This window comes from Coturnix japonica, chromosome Z, assembly GCF_054131305.1.
Source record: "Coturnix japonica strain WE chromosome Z, WE-NBRP24, whole genome shotgun sequence".
Lineage (NCBI taxonomy): Eukaryota > Metazoa > Chordata > Aves > Galliformes > Phasianidae > Coturnix > Coturnix japonica.
This window is the reverse complement of record NC_140702.1, coordinates 12,808,953-12,830,767: the sequence shown is the minus strand read 5'-3', so window position 1 is coordinate 12,830,767 and position 21,815 is coordinate 12,808,953. Positions and strand designations below refer to the sequence as shown.

General features: G+C 43.4%; 1 protein-coding gene across 6 annotated transcripts in view; it reads left to right on the top strand.

The window, feature by feature from the left end:
* The window catches only part of ECPAS (Ecm29 proteasome adaptor and scaffold), a 65,038-nt gene extending 43,497 nt beyond the window's left edge, over nucleotides 1-21,541 (top strand). For all 6 annotated transcript variants that reach the window (XM_015849831.3, XM_085530199.1, XM_015849832.3 and 3 more), the window contains exons 31-49: nucleotides 4,171-4,250; nucleotides 4,937-5,042; nucleotides 6,029-6,076; nucleotides 6,891-7,012; nucleotides 8,222-8,372; nucleotides 9,046-9,111; nucleotides 10,860-10,949; nucleotides 11,044-11,110; nucleotides 12,190-12,281; nucleotides 12,373-12,439; nucleotides 12,669-12,860; nucleotides 13,790-13,998; nucleotides 15,058-15,101; nucleotides 15,541-15,733; nucleotides 16,836-16,980; nucleotides 17,368-17,473; nucleotides 17,621-17,709; nucleotides 18,297-18,368; nucleotides 18,726-21,541. In XM_015849831.3, coding sequence (XP_015705317.1) covers nucleotides 4,171-4,250; nucleotides 4,937-5,042; nucleotides 6,029-6,076; nucleotides 6,891-7,012; nucleotides 8,222-8,372; nucleotides 9,046-9,111; nucleotides 10,860-10,949; nucleotides 11,044-11,110; nucleotides 12,190-12,281; nucleotides 12,373-12,439; nucleotides 12,669-12,860; nucleotides 13,790-13,998; nucleotides 15,058-15,101; nucleotides 15,541-15,733; nucleotides 16,836-16,980; nucleotides 17,368-17,473; nucleotides 17,621-17,709; nucleotides 18,297-18,368; nucleotides 18,726-18,865 — 2,079 coding nt within the window. In that variant the 3' untranslated portion in view covers nucleotides 18,866-21,541. The remainder of the gene's footprint in view (nucleotides 1-4,170; nucleotides 4,251-4,936; nucleotides 5,043-6,028; nucleotides 6,077-6,890; nucleotides 7,013-8,221; nucleotides 8,373-9,045; nucleotides 9,112-10,859; nucleotides 10,950-11,043; nucleotides 11,111-12,189; nucleotides 12,282-12,372; nucleotides 12,440-12,668; nucleotides 12,861-13,789; nucleotides 13,999-15,057; nucleotides 15,102-15,540; nucleotides 15,734-16,835; nucleotides 16,981-17,367; nucleotides 17,474-17,620; nucleotides 17,710-18,296; nucleotides 18,369-18,725) is intronic.
* The last annotated feature ends 274 nt before the right edge of the window (nucleotides 21,542-21,815 follow it).

Sequence of the window (21,815 nt, the reverse complement as noted above, 5' to 3'; positions counted from 1 at the left end):
TCTCTTGTTTAATCTGTTCAAAAGCCTGCTGCTGCTCAGGGCCCCATGCAAAATCGTTCTTCTTCCGCGTCACCTGATAAAGGGGGCTTACAATGAGGCTGTAGTTTGGAATGTGCATCCTCCAAAAGCCTACTGCACCCAGGAAAGATTGTGTCTCTTTCTTGCTAGTTGGTGGAGACATGGCAGTGGTTTTGTCGATCACATCTGCTGGGATGTGACGACGTCCATCCTGCCACTTTATACCTAAGAACTGAATTTCCTGGGCAGGTCCTTTTACTTTGCTTCGCTTAATAGCAAAGCCGGCTTGTAGAAGAATCCGGATTATCTGCTCTCCTTTTGTGAAAACTTCTTCTGCTGTATCGCCCCACACAACAATGTCATCAATGTACTGCAGGTGTTCAGGAGCACCACCCTGTTCCAGTACAGTTTGGACCAACCCATGGCAAATGGTTGGGCTGTGTTTCCACCCCTGGGGCAAACGGTTCCAAGTATACTGAATGCCTCTCCAGGCGAAGGCAAACTGTGGCTTGCATTCTGTGGCCAAAGGAATAGAAAAGAAGGCATTGGCAATGTCAATGGTGGCATACCATTTGGCTGCTTTTGACTCCAGCTCGTACTGGAGTTCCAACATGTCCGGCACAGCAGCGCTCAATGGGGGTGTGACCTCATTCAGGCCACGGTAGTCTACTGTCAGCCTCCATTCTCCACTGGCTTTACGCACTGGCCATATGGGACTGTTAAAAGGTGAGTGAGTTTTACTGATCACTCCCTGATTCTCCAACTGGCGAATCAAATCATGAATGGGGAGCAAGGAATCCCTGTTGGTGCGATACTGCCGTCTGTGCACTGTCTTTGTAGCAATCGGTACCTGCTGCTCTTTTACTCGTAGCAGCCCCACAACAGACGGGTCCTCTGACAGGCCAGGCAAAACAGACAGCTGCTTAATGTTGTCCATGTCTACAGCAGCTATCCCAAAGGCCCATCGATACCCCTTAGGATCCTTGAAATGCCCCCTTCTGAGGTAATCAATACCCAGTATACATGGAGCCCCTGGGCCAGTCACAATAGGATGTTTTTGCCAGTCTTTGCCAGTGAGGCTTATTTCAGCCTCCAGCACAGTCAATTCTTGAGAGCCCCCAGTCACTCCAGAAATATGGATTGATTCTGTCCCTTCATGACTGGAGGGCATTAGGGTGCACTGTGCACCGGTATCCACCAGCGCCTTATATTCCTGTGGTTCTGATGTGCCAGGCCATCGAATCCACACAGTCCAATAAACTCTATTATCCCTTTCCCTCCCCTGACTGAGGGCAGGGCCCCTCTATTGGTTACCTGTGATGACTGGAGCAACTCCACTGGTGGTTGGTATGTCTAGCAGTTCTTTCACCCGTGCTCGTAGTGCAGACGTGGGCTGATCATGCCACTTCCTCATGTCTTCTCCACGGTCACGTAGGTAGCGCCACATGGAAACACGCGGTGCAATCGTACTGTTGTTCTTTGCTCGAGCTGGGAAGCGTGTGCGTTTAACAGCTGAGACTTTTGATGATGCAGGTGGGGAGTAGGACTGGACTAGTTTGATCAGATCCTTCATTAGACCTGGTGGCCCGTACGAGGATTGACCTTCATCAGTTGTTTCTGATACTATTACGGGATCATTACAATTAGTTGATGGAAACAATTTCTTGCACATTTCATCTACTCGGTTTTCTAGCTGTGAGATGGCAGAAACTGCGGCATGCAGTTGGGGGAGCTGCTGGTCGGTGGTTTGAAGCATTATAATCAGCTCAACAACTCGGGGCCATCTGTCCACGAATCCTTTAGATCCTGATACCAATGACTGTGCAATTCTCTCTGGTGCTGTACTTGTGATTTTCTGCCACATGTCAGGATCGGCCCTCACTCTCTCAGGGTCAAGTTCGCTTGGATCAGGGCTGTACAACATTTTCGCCATGGCCAATTCCCTCAGGCGCTGAATACCTTTTTGGACGGTATTCCAACTATCAAATTTAGGCTTCAAAGCATCCTTATAGGGGTACCTTTCTCTCACGGCTTCTAACAGCCGCAACCAGAGAGTGGCAGCTCCATCCGAACATCTGCTAATCCCTCTGTCGATACCTGCATCTTGGGCAATGCTTCCTAGTTGGCGAGCTTCATTACCATCTAGAGACAAGCTGTTGGCCCCGTTGTCCCAGCAGCGAAGCAACCAAGCAAGGATACCTTCATCTTGACGCCATGTGAACTCCTTTCTTGAGCCTTGGATTTCAGTCAGCTTCAGAGGTCGACAATAGGTGATTTCCTCCTCATCATCAGTCTCTTCTTCATGCCTCTTGGTTTTTGCCTTTGCTTTTTTCGGTACTGCTCCATGCCCGGCACCTGGGTCTTCTGCTGCCCCCCCCTGTGCTTCTCCTTCTTTTCGTTCTAGACGCATGGACACCCGTTTCCATTTCTTGCCTTCCACAGGGGCAACTGATATTGCTACTGATGCCTCCTGTGACTGATCAGAATTAACTTGGGCTTGAATCTCAGATCGGAAACTCTCTCTCTCCAGAATAGTATGATACAAAGCACGGTATGCATAAGCCAAACCCCACATAAGGTTTACCTCCTTAGATCTCTGACCCAAATACTCACTTAATTTCTTAGGGTCCCTTGGGTGTTCAAGAGTGAAATCCCATGACACTGCGGGTCCCCATGCTTCTAAGACTTTTCCTAAACCTTTCCATATTCCCTGCCAGTCATCATTCTCTGGTTCTGGAGGAGACTTCCGCATAGAACGAATGCATAGGAACATATATGCATGCATTGATAGTGATAACATGAATGCAAGTATGAACCCTATCTCAGTTATTGAAAAGCGTGTGGAAATCTGAGAGTACAACCTAAATAAAAAGGGTTTTTTTAGCCTGTACAATGAATTAAACATGGTGGTGTCTGTAAAATTGCCTGTTCCATCTGGGATGCAAGTATTTGTAAAATTGCCTGTTTCATCTGGGATGCAAGTGTTTGTAAGATTCACAATTCCATCTGGGGTGTAGATGCCAAAATTCTGACCATACCACATCTCATAAAAGTACCAGGCAGGTGTCTCCATCAGTATCCACCTTATTAGGCTATATATCTGCACAATTCCACAACACCAAATTATGGTGTTAATAGTTGACCAATACTTTAAGAAGATCATAATTGCTTTCAATCCCTTAAACAGAGCAACTGGGATGAAGAGTGGATTCATAGCTGGCAGGCTCTGTAAAAGTCAGAGCTAGCTAGCTTTGCTCTAAGGGAGAAAGAAATCCCTTTGTTTTCTACACAAAAGTTAGATAGCAATGCTGAGAAAGTGCAGCAGCCCTTAATGTTGACAATTTGTCTGGTATTTCAAGGTCACGTTCTCCGTGAGCAGCTACGGAAAGATAACACTCCCAACACTCCCGTAACGAAGCTCTTTAAGAGCAAAGAGAGAGTTGTTCTAAAAGCTAAAAAGCTCTATGCCCGCATCCTCCACCAAAAAATCTGTCACGGGTTACTTAGATTTACCTATGCCCGTGACAGGGGAAGCCACCCCACGCCCCCCCCCCCGGGGCCTGGAAAGGAGGGGGAAAAGGGGAGTGGGATAAAACAGCGACAATCTAAGGAGGAAAAACTTATTTTACTAAATATGATATCGAAATACAAGATAACACAATATAATATAATTAAGGCTAACAAAATCGAACGAAACAGAGAGAGAGAGAGTCTCCGAAAACCGAGAGGCCTACTGTGAACTCTAGGCGACACGGCTGGAACGCTTCCCACTCTCCGAGAAGTTCGAGAGAAGAAGGAGGGCACTCCAGCCTGGGAATGAGATTATATAGAGTCCTGGTCCCGTGACTTATTGTTACTCCTGTTGTTCTCTGGGATATGTAGTCTTCTTCTGTGGACTGCACATTCAACAGAAGTATCCATACTTGACATGATGTTATGATGTGGAATACTGATAGCAAAATTACAAAATTACAAAACCATGACATAAAGCAAAGTCAAAATGAACTTGCACAGAGTCACCTCTGGCAAGCATTGGTTCATCTGCTGTGACTGAAGTCATGTAATATTGTCCATTAGGATCTTTCTTCAGAGTGCACAACAGATACATGTTCTGGGCCTGTCTCAAGTATATTCCTTTCTTTTTAATTATAGGTTGATAAGTATCTGAAGGAAATTCTTGACGATTTGATCAGTAACCTAACCAGCAATCTGTGGAGAATCAGGGAATCCAGGTATTGCTAGGGGAAGTAACAGTGTTTTCTTTGAGCTCTTCTTTACCATAAACCTGTTAGCCTGAAGAAGTGTGTGTGGGAGGAGGACATGTCCTTCTATCAGTATAGATCCCGGTCTTGGAATTCGCACTTGAGGTGTGATAAAATATTAAAGCAGTTTGCTTTGAGCCTGAAAATTTTTATTGCATGTAATTTGACATAATGCTTAACAACATTCTCTGAAGGACGAGCTTTCTGTATACAAAGTTTTTTGCTATCCATGGACCTGAAGCATTGCTTAATGTTAGGAAATATTGTCAGTCTGTCTGTATATGTACTTGACAGCAGCATGCTGCTTGGAAGAGCGTTTTTAATAAACTGTTCTTTATTCATGTCAGTTTATGGCTACACTGTTTTGAAAACTTCCATTTTATTTCAGTTCCAGACTTCAGACTGATGTGGGGGGGGGGGGCTGGAGGAGGGGTTGTTCTTGTTTTTTTTTATCCTGTACTTGGAGAAAAGAAATTTGAAACAATATCCTAGCTAGAATGTTTTCAACAGCAATTTTTATCACAGCAGCAGAAAATAACATGTAGAACAGGTTTTTTTTTTTTTTTGTTTTAATCATTTACTAGTATTTGCAACTGTTTGTATACCCATATCAAAGGAATACACCATGTGTTGAAAATGAAATTGCTTGTTTGCAGCTGTCTTGCTCTGAATGACCTACTAAGAGGAAGGCCTTTGGATGATATCATAGACAAGCTTCCAGAAATCTGGGAAGTTCTGTTTAGAGTGCAAGATGACATTAAGGTAATGGATCTGTAAATTGAACTGGAATCTGTGACAGAAAGTAGTGATCAAACTCTGAGGTGTTGAGAAGAGATTCTTTGAGAAATCAAGTTGAAGCTAATGCAAGTTCTGTGTTAAGCAGACTACAGGTTCAGGCCCTTTGCAGTTAAAATTTCCATGCTCTCTAATGATTTATGTATGTTTTTCTCATGTTTTTAAGTGTTAGCTTTAATTCCTTACTCTCGAAGGTTCAGCAAGTTTTCCTGGATATGAAACAATTCCTAAGTACATTCTCAAGTATAGAAACATTTATTTTGGACTGCTTGTGTGCTTAGATGCCTTGCAGATAGGAAGTCAGAGTCCTTGGGTCCTCCCATGCTAGAGCTTGTGTTTTCTCTGGATCCAGATTTTCCGGCTGCAGGAGTGCTGGGCTGTTTCCCAAACTGTGCTGTGTACGAGGAAGTTGCTCTTATGCTAGTAAACTCACTGTGTTCAGAAATGTTCTGGGGCACTCACAGCAACTGGCACAGAATGTTCTGCCTTGTTAGTAATGAAAAGTATTAGCCTCCAAAGCAGATCAGCTACCTGCATGCTGCCTTTTGGAGTGGGTCCACGGGACACTAAATTCCTAAATTTTACCTGGAAAACAAACTTTGGAAAAATCTGTTTGTGACAGGCCAGAATTCTTCTCAGAACATCCAAAGAAGTTACCAATGTCAGTGATGTGTTTCAGTACACAGGAGTTATGCTCGATACTTGTTAATTCATTAGTGCAGGTAAAGTGATAGTATGACTGGTAGTGGTGTCATGTGCCACCAGGTCAGTGCTGATTTGACTGTTTACTTGCTGCTTTGAAATTTCTTTGAAAGTTTTTAAGTGTCAGCCATGAATATAGTCTTAACAGTACTAGTGTTACACTCATGAGCAAGTGCATCATGATATGGAAGCTATAAAACTAGTAAAAATGTTATTTAGTTGGTTTTTTGTTTTTTTGTGTTTTTTTTTAGGAGTCTGTGCGGAAGGCAGCCGAACTAGCCTTAAAAACCTTAAGCAAGGTAAAAAATCTCATCTTGTCACTTGTACACAGATGCATGTATGTTCTGAATGTCTGTGGTAATGCGTTCCTTTTAATCTCTCAAGGAATGGCCTTTTTACAACAGGCTTTCATCTTGGGGAATTGTCTAGGATAAGACAGTGATAAACAGAACAGTGTCTTAGAAGGCAATTGTAATAAGCTTGGCCACATACTCATACTTACTTCTGTTGATGTTGGTGCAGTTCTGGTGTTTGAGGCTGATGCAATGCTACATTCTCTACAGCCACAGGAGGGAGATACTGAACTGGTGGCTCTTTCTTCTAATTTTTTTCCCCACTTGGGGGTGAGGTTTAAGGGAACATTTTGTATCTGCAGCAAGATATTGCTGACCAAGCCAAGTAAAACCTGATGAGAAATAAAGTAGACCAGTGGTGATCTGGTTGAAACACAGTGCTGTTACAATTGCAGAGTCTGCTCTGACATGGGGTTTGCAGCCTGATCTTGTGGGACAGTTGAATCTCTGTGGCCTAGAAGGGCAGTCCCTGAGCTGAGACTTCATGTAGTGCATCTCCATTCAGGTGCAGATCAGCACCTCTTAGATGTGGCTTTGAATTTGCCTTTGCTGGAAGCTGAATGTAGTTGAAGCATCTTTAAGAATGTATTTTAGGATCTGAATACTTTCTGGAGAGAAGAATGAACGTGTAGCAGAGCTTGGGTTTCTTTGTAAGCTGCTTATGTAGTTGAATTCTACTGTTTGACTCAAAAGGTGCTTTAATTAAATACAAGCAGGAAATTTGTACGCGCTTGTAACAGCAATTCTGATCTGTCTCCAGGTTTGTGTGAAGATGTGTGATCCCTCCAAAGGAGTTGCCGGTCAGAAGACAATAGCTGTACTGCTCCCTTGTCTCCTAGATAAAGGAATAGTCAGCACAGTTGCTGAAGTCCGGTCTCTCAGGTTAGTTTTGCATCCTGCAGACTTACTGGGTTGAGGTTATGTATGATTTGGGCATGGTAGGAAATGGTTGATGATTGGGATAGGTGTTCTTAGTAGCCTTTCCCATCCTTGATGATTCTGTGATTTGTGCCAAAGGGACCCAGCTCATTCACCAGACTTGGAAAGCATTCTTTGTGTTTGAAGTCACAAATTTCTCCACAAAACAGCCTTTATACTGAACCCACTGAATTCTAACAGGGAGCTATATATATACGTGTGCGTGTGTATTTTGGAAGCATCTTATTTAAACAAATGGAGATAACAATATTAATTAGTTATGCACTTTGACCATGAAATATCTTTTCTTTCTGCAGCTGTGCAGATTCAGTGCTCAGGAGAGAGTTCTTTTGTCCTGGCACAAGTGGCAAACTGATCTGCAGGGTATTTTTCTGGTAGAGATTATCCTTCAGAAGTGATATCTGAAACAAACAAAAATCCCATGATAGTTCCTGGAAAAGACAGGTCTTATTTCATGTCTAGATGTGAGTAATGATGGTACATGTTGCAGAGGCAACTGTGTTTGGTCACACTGTTCAGAGATGTGTTATATCACTTAATGGTTTGATGTTCCTTGATATGTAGGGAATTCTCATGCTTCACTTTATAACCTTATTTATTTCTTCATTTACATCAGACCTGGAGCATAGCTGGTCTCCTGAGAAACAATTTTCTTTTATTGATCATGATGACTTAGGAAGGTTAGAAAGCTTGAAACAAACAGTGAATTTTTATTTCGTCCTTTTTAAGGTTTGGAAACACTGTCGAAGTGCATCTTGAGAGATCTAAAGATTTCAGTCTGACAAATGGGATTAGAACAGATCATTGTAATTATGTTTTTCTTGGGGAGAAACTATTGATTTCTCTTGGCTGACTTTGCTCGGAGCCTTTTTTGAAACATGTTATTTGTTCCTACAGTTGTCTGCAGTACTTTGCCCTTTGTGATACCCTGGCTAATCTAAGCAATCCCCATGCAAAGCATAGGATAGTTTAGAGGCTCAGGGCTAGTGTCTGCTACTACCTAATCAGAACACTTTATAGATGCAGATATATTGGCATACCTGTGATCTGAACTGGCTGTTTTTTTTGGTGCTGTATTGAAGTATACCAGAGATTTTTTTTCATCCAAAGCTGTATGTTTCTATGTTGATTTTCACTTTATTCTTCTTCTAGCATTAACACTCTTGTGAAGATCAGTAAAAGTGCTGGATCTATGCTGAAACCTCATGCACCAAAACTTATCCCAGCCTTGCTGGAGGCCTTGAGTGCACTGGAGCCTCAGGTCCTCAATTACTTAAGTCTCTGTGCAACGGATCAGGAGAAAGTAAGTGCAGATATTAATGGAAATTATCAACACTTCAGAAAGTGAAGAACCAGTCTTGGTAAAAAGTATAGTTAAGCATCACTTCAGCTCCGTATGCAAGTGTGAAACAGGCAAAGAGTCTAATAATGCACCTGTACTGTCAGACTTTGCTACTGCTTTTCCTAGGGGTTTAATTGCATGACTTGTTGTAATATAAATTAGAAGTCATGCTACAGCATTACAGGCTGGAGCTGGGTGTTTTCAGCAGTGTCCTTTTAATCTATCTCAAAGAACCATATTAATCAGTCACTGCCTTCTGGGGAAGTAACTTGAACCTTACTGTTCAGGAGCAAATTCAGCTACTTTTATTGTGGGAAGAGGAAGGGAGCAAACTCTGCTCTTCTGTCAACTAGAAGGTAGTGAACAATAGGACAGAAGAAGTCTTTTTGTTTTCTTCCCCATTTTTATTTGTCCATCATCAGAATTATATAGAGTACCTCCTGTGCTCCAACTACAGCATCTGACTGTCTCTGAAAGAGAAAATATTAACAGTTTGTAAAAGTAATCACTTTTTAACTGGATGTATCTGAAATGGATTTTTGGCTTGAGTTTAAGAGGTAGTGAGTTGCACATAATGTTGGCCTTTCAGGTTGAATTAACATTTTCTTGTTTGTTTTTTTTTTCTTTTCTTTAGACTGCAATGGATAGCGCCAGACTTAGTGCTGTCAAGTCATCTCCCATGATGGAAACCATTAACATGGTAATTGTTTGATTCAAGAAGTTTCCAGTTTAAGATATATGGTAGAAGAAGACTGGAAGTTGGAGTAGGGGCATTTATAAAATTTTCTCTTCAGGCTTTGTTTTATTATCTCTGTGTGTATGTCTCTTCATCCTTTTCACATGCTGATTTGTCTTATCCTATAGTCACAGCTTGCTCCTCTAATCAGTTGTAAATAGCTGTGGTTCCACTCAGAATTAGAATGTTTTTCCACTCGAGAACCTGATTTTGGTGAAGAGGGTTTCTTACAAATGCTTTTCCTTGGGTGGGAGCTCAGCTGATCCTGTGTTTTGCTTTTTGCCATTTCTTTTCATCTCTGGCCTACAGTTCAACAAAACTGCACACGTAGCCTCAGGCTGATGATAGTCATTGTTCTTCAGACGCAAGTGATGTCTAGTCTGTGCCTTGTCTTGCCTTAAATAAGCTCACCTGGATGTTGGCTGTGCTTTAGATGATGGGGGTGTTTAAAAAAAAAAAAAAAAAAGCCAGTGTTAATGAAAGCACTGACTGTAGCTGGAGTTTGTTACTATGGTTTGCTGCTGGAGGAGTTCCTGATGCTGAGGCACTGTGCTGTAGGGTTTGGTAGACCTTCCTGGTCTCTGTAACAACGTACGTGTTTCTAAAGAAAAGGACTCCCTGTTTTCTGCTTGGATGCTTCATGCAGCCAGGGATGTGAGAGCAGGCAAGGGTGTGTGAGCACTGAGCAAGTTTTAGGAGAAGTGAAGCCAACAGAGCTATTCTCTTTGCTTGCAGAAAAATAACAACAGCAAGTTCTCCTGCACACAGCAGCATTTGGAGCTCTTGGGCCTCTGTGCCAGAGGGAGCTGCATTTTGGTGTCAGGTGGAGTGCTCTCTATAAATAGTGTGTGAAGTGGTTGGGGATGAAAGGCTCCATGTAAAAGCGTACAGCTGCTGCTGTCCCTCTTCCTGGCTATACCTCTGCCCCTTAGGACGGTTGTTCTGTTCTTATCTTGAGATGTGTAAGGAAAGGGATGGGATAGTGCATCTTTCCTGGAGTACCGTGAAAATGATCTGGTTTGTGAGCAGCCTTGTCTATTCCTGGATGTTGTGGGGCAGACTGGGAGATGGTGGATTGTGTCCTTATAAGTGATATAGTGGGTTATTTCTTTCTCCCTTCACCATACTGGGCAGTAGGATAAATTGTTAGGAAACCGGACTCAGAAACTCAGAGGAGGTTAGCTTCAGTTAATGTATGATCTTTGAATTTGCTCAGGGTGAATCTCCCCTCTGCAGACAGTACTGCACAGTAACAGTAACATGAGACTTGTACATATGATGCCTGTGAGCAAACAAGCGATTAGAAGTTATACCAGTAATGTCTCTCAAACTTTTGTGGCTTCTTTCCCACCTGTTTGCCTTCTCCTGTTTAAAAGCTTGACTACTGCCATTTCATTGTCAGGCCACCGTACTGCTTCAGGCTTTCAGGCAGTCAAGACAAATGTTTGGTTTTGTCCTAAGGTAGATACCCCTTTGTGCCTCTTCTTTTCCAGTCCAAAAGAAATTCTTATTGTGCAATCCTTTCAGCTTTTGAAAAAGCCTGAAAAAGCAGGAATATGTTGATTCCAGTGACCAGTAATTTCAGCAGGGTCACCTCTCCACAGGCATGGGACAATGCAGCCTCTGTTACAGAATGCATCATGATTTCTTTGGATCAGCTGAAATCTGTCACAATCACTTTTTTTGTGTGTGTGTCTCCTCCCTTTTTCTAGAGCTTGCAGTTCTTGGATGTTTCTGTCCTGGGTGAGCTGGTTCCTCGGCTGTGTGAACTAATAAAAAGTGGAGTAGGCCTCGGCACAAAGGTATGCCTGGGAACTTGTACCTCAGGAGGTATAAACAGTGATAACTAGTGCTGATATACTTTTGTATCATTTGTTTTCTCTTGTGATCTTCTAGGGAGGCTGTGCCAGTGTAATTGTCTCACTGACCACACAGTGTCCCCAGGACCTGACACCTTATTCAGGTAGTGTTTCTTTCTAGTTTCACGTTTTAAGTGGTTTTGATTGCTGCTTTATAGGTAGCATTTCTTCCCTATTCACCTTTTGATTTTTATCACAAGTATGATCCTTTATTTTCTTTTCCTTGGAGTTGTTTGAAGTTGTGTAAGACAGGGATACTGGGTTAGATATATGGAATGTTGGATTCATCACCAACCTGGAAGAGGCTGAGAGAAAAGATGAGGGAGTTCCCCGGTTCCCAGGAGGAGCAGATAGAAATTTGTCTCTAGACATTTTTGGATCATAGTAGCAATGCTTGTGTTAGTGTAGTGCTGTAACTAAGTATAGTGCTCGTTTCTTCACTTTGAGCTACAGGAGAACCATGAAAAAGGATTTAGGTCCTGTGGATCTTAATCTTCTCTTTACATTGAGAATTTATTTTGATTCAGCAATGAAAAGGAGGAGTCCTTTTTGCTGCAAAGTAGGAAAAGAACTCAATAGTTGATGAGCTAGGGTGCTTGTCTCAGAGGAGCAGTATCAGTCAAGATTTGCAGGCTAAGGATAGCAAAACATCAGCATTAACTGAGCTTTACCACCACTGAGAGCTGTATTACACTGTGCACTTGGGTAAATGTGGAGTAGTCAGATGCATAACCAAGCAAACATGTGAAGTGTGAGAGTGTGTAAATGCATATTGCTTACAGTGAGAGCAGAGTAGGTCTCTTCTCATTGGTGACAGGATGAGGGGAAATGGCCTCAAGTTGTGCCAAGGTAAGTTTAGGTTGGACGTTAGGAAACACTTCTTTACAGAAAGGGTAGTCAGGTACTGGAATAGGCTCCCCAGGGAGGTGGTTGAGTCACTGTCCCTGGATGTGTTTAAGAGCCATTTGGATGCGGTGCTCAGGGATATGATTTAGCAGAGGGATGTTAGAGTTAGGGTACTATGGTTAGGCTGTGGTTGGACTTGATGACCTTCAAGGTCTTTTCCAACCTGGATAATTCTATGATTCTATGATTCATATGATCTAATGAAACAGAGGCAGTACTAATTCTTGCCACACCAATAAAAACACGATACATCTGACAAAGTGAACTCTTCCAACAGGTAAACTTATGAGTGCTTTACTTACTGGCCTGACTGATCGCAACAGTGTGATACAGAAGTCTTTTGCCTTTGCTATGGGGCATCTAGTCCGGGTGAGTAGGGTTTTGAGATACTTTTAGGCTTTTTACTTATGTGTTTGGTTTTTTTCCTAAGTGAGTGGTCTGAGTCTCTTTTGTCTTACAGACTTCTCGGGACAGTAGCACGGAGAAGCTACTGCACAAACTCAGCAGCTGGTACATGGAAAAGGAAGGTATGTTTCTTCTTGGATTATTCAGTTGCAGAATATATTTTAAAAAAAGTTCTTGATGCTGACAGAGGCTGGTAAAGAAACATTTCTATATTATGATGCTTGCCTTGACTAGTTGAATAATTCCCTTGTGTTGTGATCTGCATTCCTCTCTTTACTGAGTGGCTGACCAAGCTTTCAAACTAAAAAATGCTTGCCTCTCAGTTGTAACATGCTTATTTTGCTCTTTCAGAGCCAGTGTACAGGACAGGCTGTGCTTTAACTGTACATGCTATGGGACGCTACAGTCCGGATGTAGTGAAGAACCATGCCAAACAGGTGTTGCCATTGGCTTTTCTTGGCATGCATGAGGTTCCTGATGAAGAAAAAGGAGAAAAAGATGATTCTACTCTGTGGGCAGAAGTTTGGCAGGAAAATGTACCTGGTAAGTTGCATTAGGAAAGGCAAAAGCTTTCTAGTGGACTGGGGCATGAGTCTTTATGCTTTCTGGAAATCCATTTTGGTTATAGGAAGTCCTTATGGTAAGAGATGTGGGGAAACTCATTTTCATTTTTGGCTCTCCTGAAGGTGTTCTGTAAGAACTTGGGTAGGATAACTTCTCTGTGGCTATTTAAAATAACTGGTACTGTCAATAGCTGGTGATGCACAAGGACAATCAGGAGAACCATTTTATGATTGTGAGGTGCTTAATGCTGCTGTAATGCAGCCCTTATGTTACAGGTAACCGAACACCTTTGGAACTTTCCATGATGGTCTTTAGGGACTGCTGCACAGTCTGAATTTGAGGGAACTTCAGCCTCTTGTCCTGGAGATATGATGCCTGTGGTTTTACTTTGTGGTTCTATCTACTGAATCACAAGGGCTGTTTTGCCGTGATTTCTAGAGCATGCCTGGATGCATGGTGAAATTGGTTTTGCTCATTCCTTCTCTGACTTAGTTTCAGATCTAGTCCCCTAGTCAGCAAAAGAGAGGGCTGCAGGGTTCTCTAGTTACCTTTCCTTGAAGGTGAAATAAAAGTAACATTCCCTTAGAAGGTGACTGACGCAGTGCGTACTGTCTGCCACGTGGAAAGCTTTTTATCTAGGTACGAAAGTCTAAAGATTTTGTTTGCAAGAAGATTAATTGAGAAGGGAGAATCAGTCTTCAATGAACCTGGGAAGAATTCTTTGCTGCACTGCATAAAATAGGAATTACCAGTATGCTGTTTCTGGAAAACAATAAAAAATGAACAAAAAAAAAAACAACACAGGAATCTTTAATTGCTTATTACCCACTCCCCTGTTTTGTTTCCTTAACATGAGATATTTGTTCATTCTCTGGCAAAACTATGGTCTTCTTTTGTTTGTTATGCAGGTACTCAGGGTGGCATCAGGCTGTATATGCAGGAACTGATAGCCATTACACAGAAGGCTTTGCAGTCCCAGTCCTGGAAGATGAAAGCTCAGGGAGCAGCTGCCATGGCATCAATTGCTAAACAGACCGGCTCCCTTGTACCTCCACATCTGGGAATAGTGCTGTCTGCGCTGCTGCAGGGCCTGCCAGGGAGAACGTGGACTGGGAAGGTAAAAAGGAACTGTCACCTTGCAAGTTAGTCCAGCTCTCAGTCTTGAAGCAGGAAGTGCAGTGTTCTTTGTTACAGGGGACAACATACAGGAAATCAGGTTTAGGGAGCCTAGTGTTTGCCCTGCGCTTAGTGGATACAAAAGTTCCACATCCCAGGTGCAGAATCCAGCACTTATTAATCCTTGTGTGGTTAGTGATTGCCAAGCTCTCTTATTTATCTCTGCAGCATCTCTCAGCTGTGGTGGGAGTCAGCAGATCCTCCAAATTTTGTATCATTTGCAAACTTAAGAGTTCTGCTGCACCATCTTCTAGCTTTAAGGGAGACTACCTGTCATGGTTTGAACGAAAAATCCACCTGCGTCCGTGACAGGGGGCTGTGGGCCCCAGAGGGGCCCTAGGCCGAAAGGAAAGAAGTTAATTAGGAAAAGAAAACAGCGGCAACGATTTAAGGAGGCACACTTATTTACTAAATACTATATCGAAATACTGGATAACACAATATAATACAATATAATTGAAAATTGAAAATTGAGCTAACGAATCAAGCAAAATAGGAGAGAGAATGAGTCCCGTAACCGAGAGGCCTACTGTGAATCTAGGCGAACGGCTGAAGGCTCCCACACACTCCCCTGAACGCCAGAACTCGAAAGACGTCAGTCTGTTCTGCGACAGAGTTAATATAGAGTCCAGGTCCCGTGACCCATCGTGTTGCTCTCTGAGAGATGTAGTCTTCTTCTGTAAGTTGCAGATTCAGTAAAATTATTCATGCTTTATATGATGTTATGATGTGGAATACTGATAGCAAAATTACAAAATTATTAAACCATGATACTACCTTATTATCAGAGGTGCAGAAAGGCCCATTTACACTGCTGTTCAGTGCAAGGCCACTACAGCAGCACAGGAGGAGCATAAGGCGTGACATGTTGGTTCTTTAGGATGGAATCACAGACGTGCATCCCCAGTGCCTCTGGCATAAAATGCAAAGGATGTTTTTGCACAGCAGGACTGCACTGTTTGGTTGTGTTTCTCAGTGATATCCATTTTTCTCATTGCAGGAGGAGCTGTTAAAGGCTATCACCAGTGTCGTCTCTGCCTGCAAGTGAGTATCTTGAAAAAAGTGATACCCTTGGGATACCTTGCTTCTTCTGTCTATACGTGGTCACTGGTGAGGGCTGAAAGGCACAAATTGTGCTTCACAAGGATCTACAGAGCTAATGGTTGAGTCAAGGGAGATGATGTCCAAAGGCCAGAATTGCTAAAAAGAAAAAATAGACTAAGGGGAAGGATTAGCAGCTTAAAAGGGAAAAGAGAAAGAAGAAGGGGAAGAAGAGCGCATTAAAAATATGCATGGAAAAGCAGGAAGGAAATTCAGGCTGAACAGACAGGGTAACAGTGAAGAAGACTGTGGTAGTGTAGCTTTAGTTAATATTGGTATGTAGCCCAATGTCTTAACATGGGAATTGCTTGTGATCTCTGGAAAAAGTTGTGTTTGGGGCTAATTTGAGTCTAATAGATCTCTGTGCGCATTGGTGTTGCAGTGCAGAGCTACAGAAGTCGACGCCTGGCCAGCCCAGCATCAGTGATGTTATCCAGGCGGTACTGAAGGAGTGTCGGAAGGAGAACCTGAAGTACAAGATGGTGGCCCTACGCTGCATGGCTGCAGTGCTGCAGGCAACAAAGGAAGACCGGTTCCAGGAGCTGGCAGATATCATCTTCCCCATGATAAAGAAGGTGATGGTTCAGCTTCTTGGGTTTTCTCTCTTTCAAAACAATCAAGTAGCAATGGTCTGGCTGATGAGGTTAAAGGCAAATTTCTGCAGAGAAGGCAGTGTGAGGAGGAAGCTGCACTCAGCTTAATCCTTGTTAGGGCTGACTACCAGACTATTTATTCATGAGCACTGGGAAGGTTGTAGCTATTCTCCCCAGATTTGAAATGAGCCCAATAATCCTCTGGGCAGAATCTATCTTGTGGCATCCAGCATTGCATCAGTACTGCATTAAAAAGGTAATTTCCTGGCTGCTCTGCAGGCAGCAGGGCACTCCTAGGAAGCTGTAGAAAATGCTTCCCTTGATCTTTTGCAGTGCTTTACAGCTCTGCGATTGTCACGGGTTATTTAGATTTACCTATGCCCGTGACAGGGGAAGCCACCCCGTGGCCCCCCCCGGGGGCCCAGAAAGGAGGGGGGAAAGGGGAGTGGGATAAAACAGTGACAATCTAAGGAGGAAAAACTTATTTTACTAAATATGATACCAAAATACAAGATAACACAATATAATATAATTGAGGCTAACAAATCGAACGAAACAGAGAGAGAGAGTCCCCGAAAACTGAGAGGCCTACTGTGAACTCTAGGCGACACGGCTGGAACACTTCCCACTCTCCGAGAAGTTGGAGAGAAGAAGGAGGGCACTCCAGCCTGGGAACGAGATTATACAGCGTCCTGGTCCCGTGACTTATCATTAACCCTGTTGTTCTTTGGGATATGTAGTTCTTCTTCTGTGGACTGCACATTCAATAGAAGTATCCATACTTTACATGATGTTATGATGTGGAATACTGAGAGCAAAATTACAAAATTACAAAACCATGACAGCGATTCAGACTCTCAGCACTGGGAGTTGTTTGTGTACAAGGCTATGGAGGATTTCCATGCACTTCTGCAGATTGCCAGCAGTTCTGGGGCCACTGGTAGCCAAGGAGGCCATATTGCTCTCTGTGGGGGTTCTGGCTGGGTGCAGGGACTGGCCACACAAGCTGCAAGGGAAGATTGGTTGAAGTGTGTGGCCAGCCTGCCCTTGTTCCCTGTCTGTCATGCCTTCCTCACCTCTGCAGAACTCCTTTGAGAATGTGGGTGCAAGTTTACCAAAGCTCGACGAAGAGGATGAGGATGCAAGAGAGAGGGAGGTGCAGATGGAGTCCCTGCTCTGTGCCTTCGAGACCCTGGGCAAAGCCTGGCCAAGGAGCCCAGAGACGCAGCGTGAGTCATCTGACTGAGCAATGAAATCCCTCCCTTCAAAGGAGGAGGGGGGGAGGGAGGGTCCTAGAGATTGTATTTGGTGTGGGTAAGCTTTTGAGAAGATCTGTGGATATATTGGACAAAAAGCAGGGTACTTTTATTAGTGGGACAGAAGGAAGCTGCTTTTCTTCCAGTGCTTCTTAATGAGCACGGTGCCCTGCCTTGGTGGGTGAAGTGTTCTGGAGCCATTTGTTGCAGTGTTGACTTGGTCCTTGCTGCACATCTAGGATGGTGTCACTTGAGTACAGGAATTGTACATAAGGAATGTAGGGCACAGGGTAGGAATTTATTCCTTCTGCCTTTCCCTGTTGTGACACAGCAGTGATGTAATTCCTTGATATTCTGTAGGTTGCTATCGCCAAGAGTTTTGCAAGTTAATGTGTGACCGTCTGAAACTCAGCACATGGAAAGTGCAGCTCGGAGTGCTGCAAGCCATGAACGCCTACTTTCAGAGGTAATACTCCCTTCTACTATTCACTTCAGTTATGTTTCTTTACTGCTTCAAGCTCTCACATTATGAAAGACATTCAGTGATTCTCAGAGGAAGGTAGAGTGGATCTCTGTCCCAGTGACACAGAGTGACTGCTTCTGCATTTGACAGGCTGGTGCTGTTTGAGGAGGAGCATGCAGACCCTGAGGCATTGACAGAAATACTGTTGGAAACCTGCTCATCTATCACCCATTCTTTAGGTAAGTGGATGATGTCGCCCAGCTTAAGTTTGATAATTAATTGCATGTTAATTTCTCCTGTGGTTGCTGGCTAGCAGAGAAAGTGCAGAATAAGCACAGGCTGCCAGAGATAGCGCCTCATCCTGCCTTGCTCTGCAGTAGCTGCTGAAAATGGAGCAGTAAAACGTGCTGTTCCCAGGGAAGTTAATTCCTCTTGTGCTTGTGTACCATCACTAAGCGCTGTTTGTTAAAATCTGGATGATTTATAGCCCTTATATTGTAGCAAAGGAAGAGTCTGTGATGCACAGAGCTTGTTAATCATCAAATTGCAGGTATTTGAACCTTGCTGCCATTCAGCACGTGCAAGGAGCAGTAGACCTGCATTAATGGGAGGGTGATGCAAAGGGCTTAGGGGACCTGTTAGGCTCTACTTGGTCACATTCTGCCATTCAGAGGTGTCTGACAGGGTAGAGCTGTAGTCTGTCAATGTGAATAAGCTTTGCTGTGGGCAGTCTTCAGACCATGGTGGTGACTGCTCTGCATCCAGCTGGTGTCCATTTGGTTTTGAGTTCAGTTGTTTTTATCTTACCTGTTTTTAAATCCCTTAGAAAACAAAAGCTACACGTCCATCAGAACAGAAGCTTTGTCGGTGATACAGCTACTGCTCACCAGGCTGCAAGGTGAGACTGCTCTTACCATGTGGGAGAATTGCTGTTGGGAAAAGAAAAGCACATGGCTGTGTAGCCTGGAAGAGGAGAGAGAGAATTACCTTCTGTTCTGGGAGATTTAGTGGTGTTTTGGGACTTAGGTTTTTTCCCAGTCAGCTGTTTGTTCACTGGGAAAACTTGAAGAGAGTTAGAAGCAAATGTGGATAAAGTTGGATGTAAAGCAGACTGTTCAGGTTGAACCAAGCATGGTCACTGTGAATGACATGTGAGCAAGTTGTCCTTCAACCTGTGTGGGGATGGGGACCACTTGTTGGTGTGGGCTTTTGGCATAGCAATATTCATGTCTGGTGTCGTTCTCTATCTGCACAGAGTCTAAACAGTGGGAAAGCCTGAAGCCAGAAAGCAGAGAGCACCTCATCCATTCTTTATCTACAATGGCGTCAGACAGCAGACCTGAGCTACAGGAGAAGGCATTTATATTGAAGAAAACACTTGAAAATCTAAACTAAATTGTAAAAACATAAACTACAAAGTGCCATGTAAAACAAACAAACAAAAGTGCAGTGGTCTGAAAACCAAGTGGGAAAATGAAGATTACTCTGTAGCATGCATCATTCCTGGCCAAAATAAAACATGCCTTAAGTTCTGTTCCCGATTAACGTTAATTTTACTCTTTTGAGCTTATTTTTAGTTAGTATTCTGTCAGTAAATACCTCTCAGTGATCTGCCCTAGAATGTTCCTCGTTGTGCAACTTAAAATGTTGAGGGCAAGTTGCTTTTAATTCCCTTTAAATCAGCAAAAGAATGTTACTCAGATCCCCATTGTCCTTCAAAGCAGTTGTTGAAAAGCCACCAGCACAGGAAGTGAAAAGCGTGTTTGATTTTCACTTATCTCACGTGCAGAGATCTGTTACCTGGTGTTGTTGATACTCTGCAGCAGGGTAGTGTTCATTACCTGCAAAGAATGAAATGCTGCCCCTGGAGTCTGTGTGACACTCCTGTGTAACTTCCAGGGGCAGCGTTTCATCCGCTTCTCCTGTTTGCTCCTCCCCTGCAGCCTCTTGTCCATGAGCTACAAAGGCAGAGTACTGTTAGCTCCTCTCCTCCTTCTCTGACCTCAGAATGGATTGACCGAGGCTTTGCCTTCCCCAGCTGTGTAACCTCGGCCTCCCAAACTTTGAATGAGAACTTTCTTCCTCCAAGGATGCACAAGAGAGCACTTTACTGAGCTATGTGGGACAGAATTGGGCCTCTTTGGTGCCCAGGTGGAACACTGCTCTTCTCAGAATTGTTTTGCATGGACACTCCTCAGCTGCAGGAGAAACAAACAAACAAAAAATGGGAAAAAAAACCTTTTTTAGATATGTTTTTGAAGAGTGTTTGAAGTTCGCAATGACTTTTTTTTAGTAGTGGTAATGTTTTTTTTTTTTCCTCCCCTTCATGTTCGTAACTCTGTTCTTGCTTTGGGAACCTGTACTGATTTAGAATTGTCAGTATTTGTAAGGAACTGAGTTGTGTGTTGTTTCTCAGCAGCCCAAGTCATGCTGGTTTCTAGCAAATACTTTTTAATTTGCACTTACGAAGAGAGATTATATCTGCATTAACGTGGAGTAAAATTGCTATTTGATGATGTGGCCACGCTGCCTGCCCCTCGTTGCCCTTCTCAGATGAACGACAAAGCTGACCACTACAGCAACAAACTTTTCATAGCATAAAGTTAGTGCTGCACCACAACCTGACCAGCCCCACGTGTGCCGTTTTTTGGGGATAAAATGCTTTGCTGATGGTGAAATAAAATCATTTCTGTGGGTACCACCATGTCCATGGTTTCCAGCACAGGGAAGCTTGTTTCTTTTCTTACGATGCGTGGAGCTCCTTTAGAGAGGATCTGTTATGGTGAGAACTGTTGGATAACGTCACCTTTCCTCCACGTCCATCGGTTAGAATCAGGTGTGCAGTACCTGCTGTTCCCTCAGGTGCCATTCCCCTCTCAGTATTTCCTGGTACTGTGACATCCAGTTGTCTGGCTTTGTCCATGGGAAGGGAGGAATGTAGTTGTTATGCATCTGGTAAGAAAATGTCTTTGGAAATAGGCAGAGCTGTGGCTGTGTAGCAGAACCCTCAGCGAGCACTAATGCTTTGTACACTAGGGCTGGTCAGCGAGCAACTTCTCGGTGCTGGGAGCTGGTGCTATAACACTTTGATTTACACCTCGTTGGCAGGGAGCTGCTCTTTGTTTACGTGTAGTTTGAACTCTTGAGCACAGTGTATATTTTAAAACTTGACTGGGCGAATCACTTTACGGTGTCTTTACAGATCTGCTTTACCATGACGTGTAGTGTCATGAGCGCTCATTTATTTTGTATTAGATGAATATTACCAGTGATGCTTTGCTGTAGCAGTTCATTGTCTGACTTGGGTTTTTTCGTATTTGGTTGGAGTGACAGTTACAGAAAACAAGAGTCTCCAGGTCTCTATTAGTCTGATTTTTCGCTGTGGACTGGAGTGTGCGGAGGCGATGCCTCCCATGGTCATAAGGCTGTAATGAGAACTGTAATACTTGTCAATGGCAGCCTGACTTTCTTTATTGGGGATTTACACTAGAGGGAAGAGCGTATTCTAGGAACTCTACAAACAGCTGGCTCGACAGCTCTGGCCGAGTGTTAGGAAGGTTAGAGATGGTTCACTACTGTCTGAATCACAAAGCAATATGTCTTTCTCGTGGTTACGGAAGAGATTCAGAGCTCCTCTCTAAAGCACGTGCCTATACACAAGAACCTACCTGTACGACAGTTAATTCAGTCAGAGGCTTGATTTCTACCCCCCTCATTTGTAAACGTGACAGGATTCAAAAATAAATAGATGTGGCCTTCCTAGAGTTTTTCCTCTAAAAGTGATTGCACTATGTAAAACACACTGTACTTTGCCCAGCCTGGGCATCCTTGTGCTGCTGCAATGCTGCTTTGTATACCAGGAGTGCAGTGTGCAGGTCTGACACTAGCACTCATCCTGACCTACAAGCTGTTGCTTCAATGGATGTATATTGAGAAGTTTTCTAATGTTGCAAGATCTCCATGAAACTCACTGCGATCTGTACTGTCAAAAGTATGTAAAGGGACTGACTGAAAGAAAACCCTGTTGCTTACCAAAAAGGTAAAACTTAAATAAAAGATGCATGACCTGTTCTTGGCAGTAACTGGTAATTTTTCCCCCCTTCAGAGAATTCTATGATTTGGTTCCGCAGCATTGCTCCAAATACAGAGTGAGCTCTTAGGGGTGGGACTGGAATGTGTTACATCTGAGTGTGTTTATTGTATGTACAGACATGTGTGCGTTTTCTTTTTTCTACCTGATGGGTGTGTGTTTTGTGTATGTGTATTTATGGGAGCTCATCAGGTGACTGCGGGGAGAGCAGATGCGTTATTGTGGTGTAACTGGGTACAGCAGCACCTGCCACGT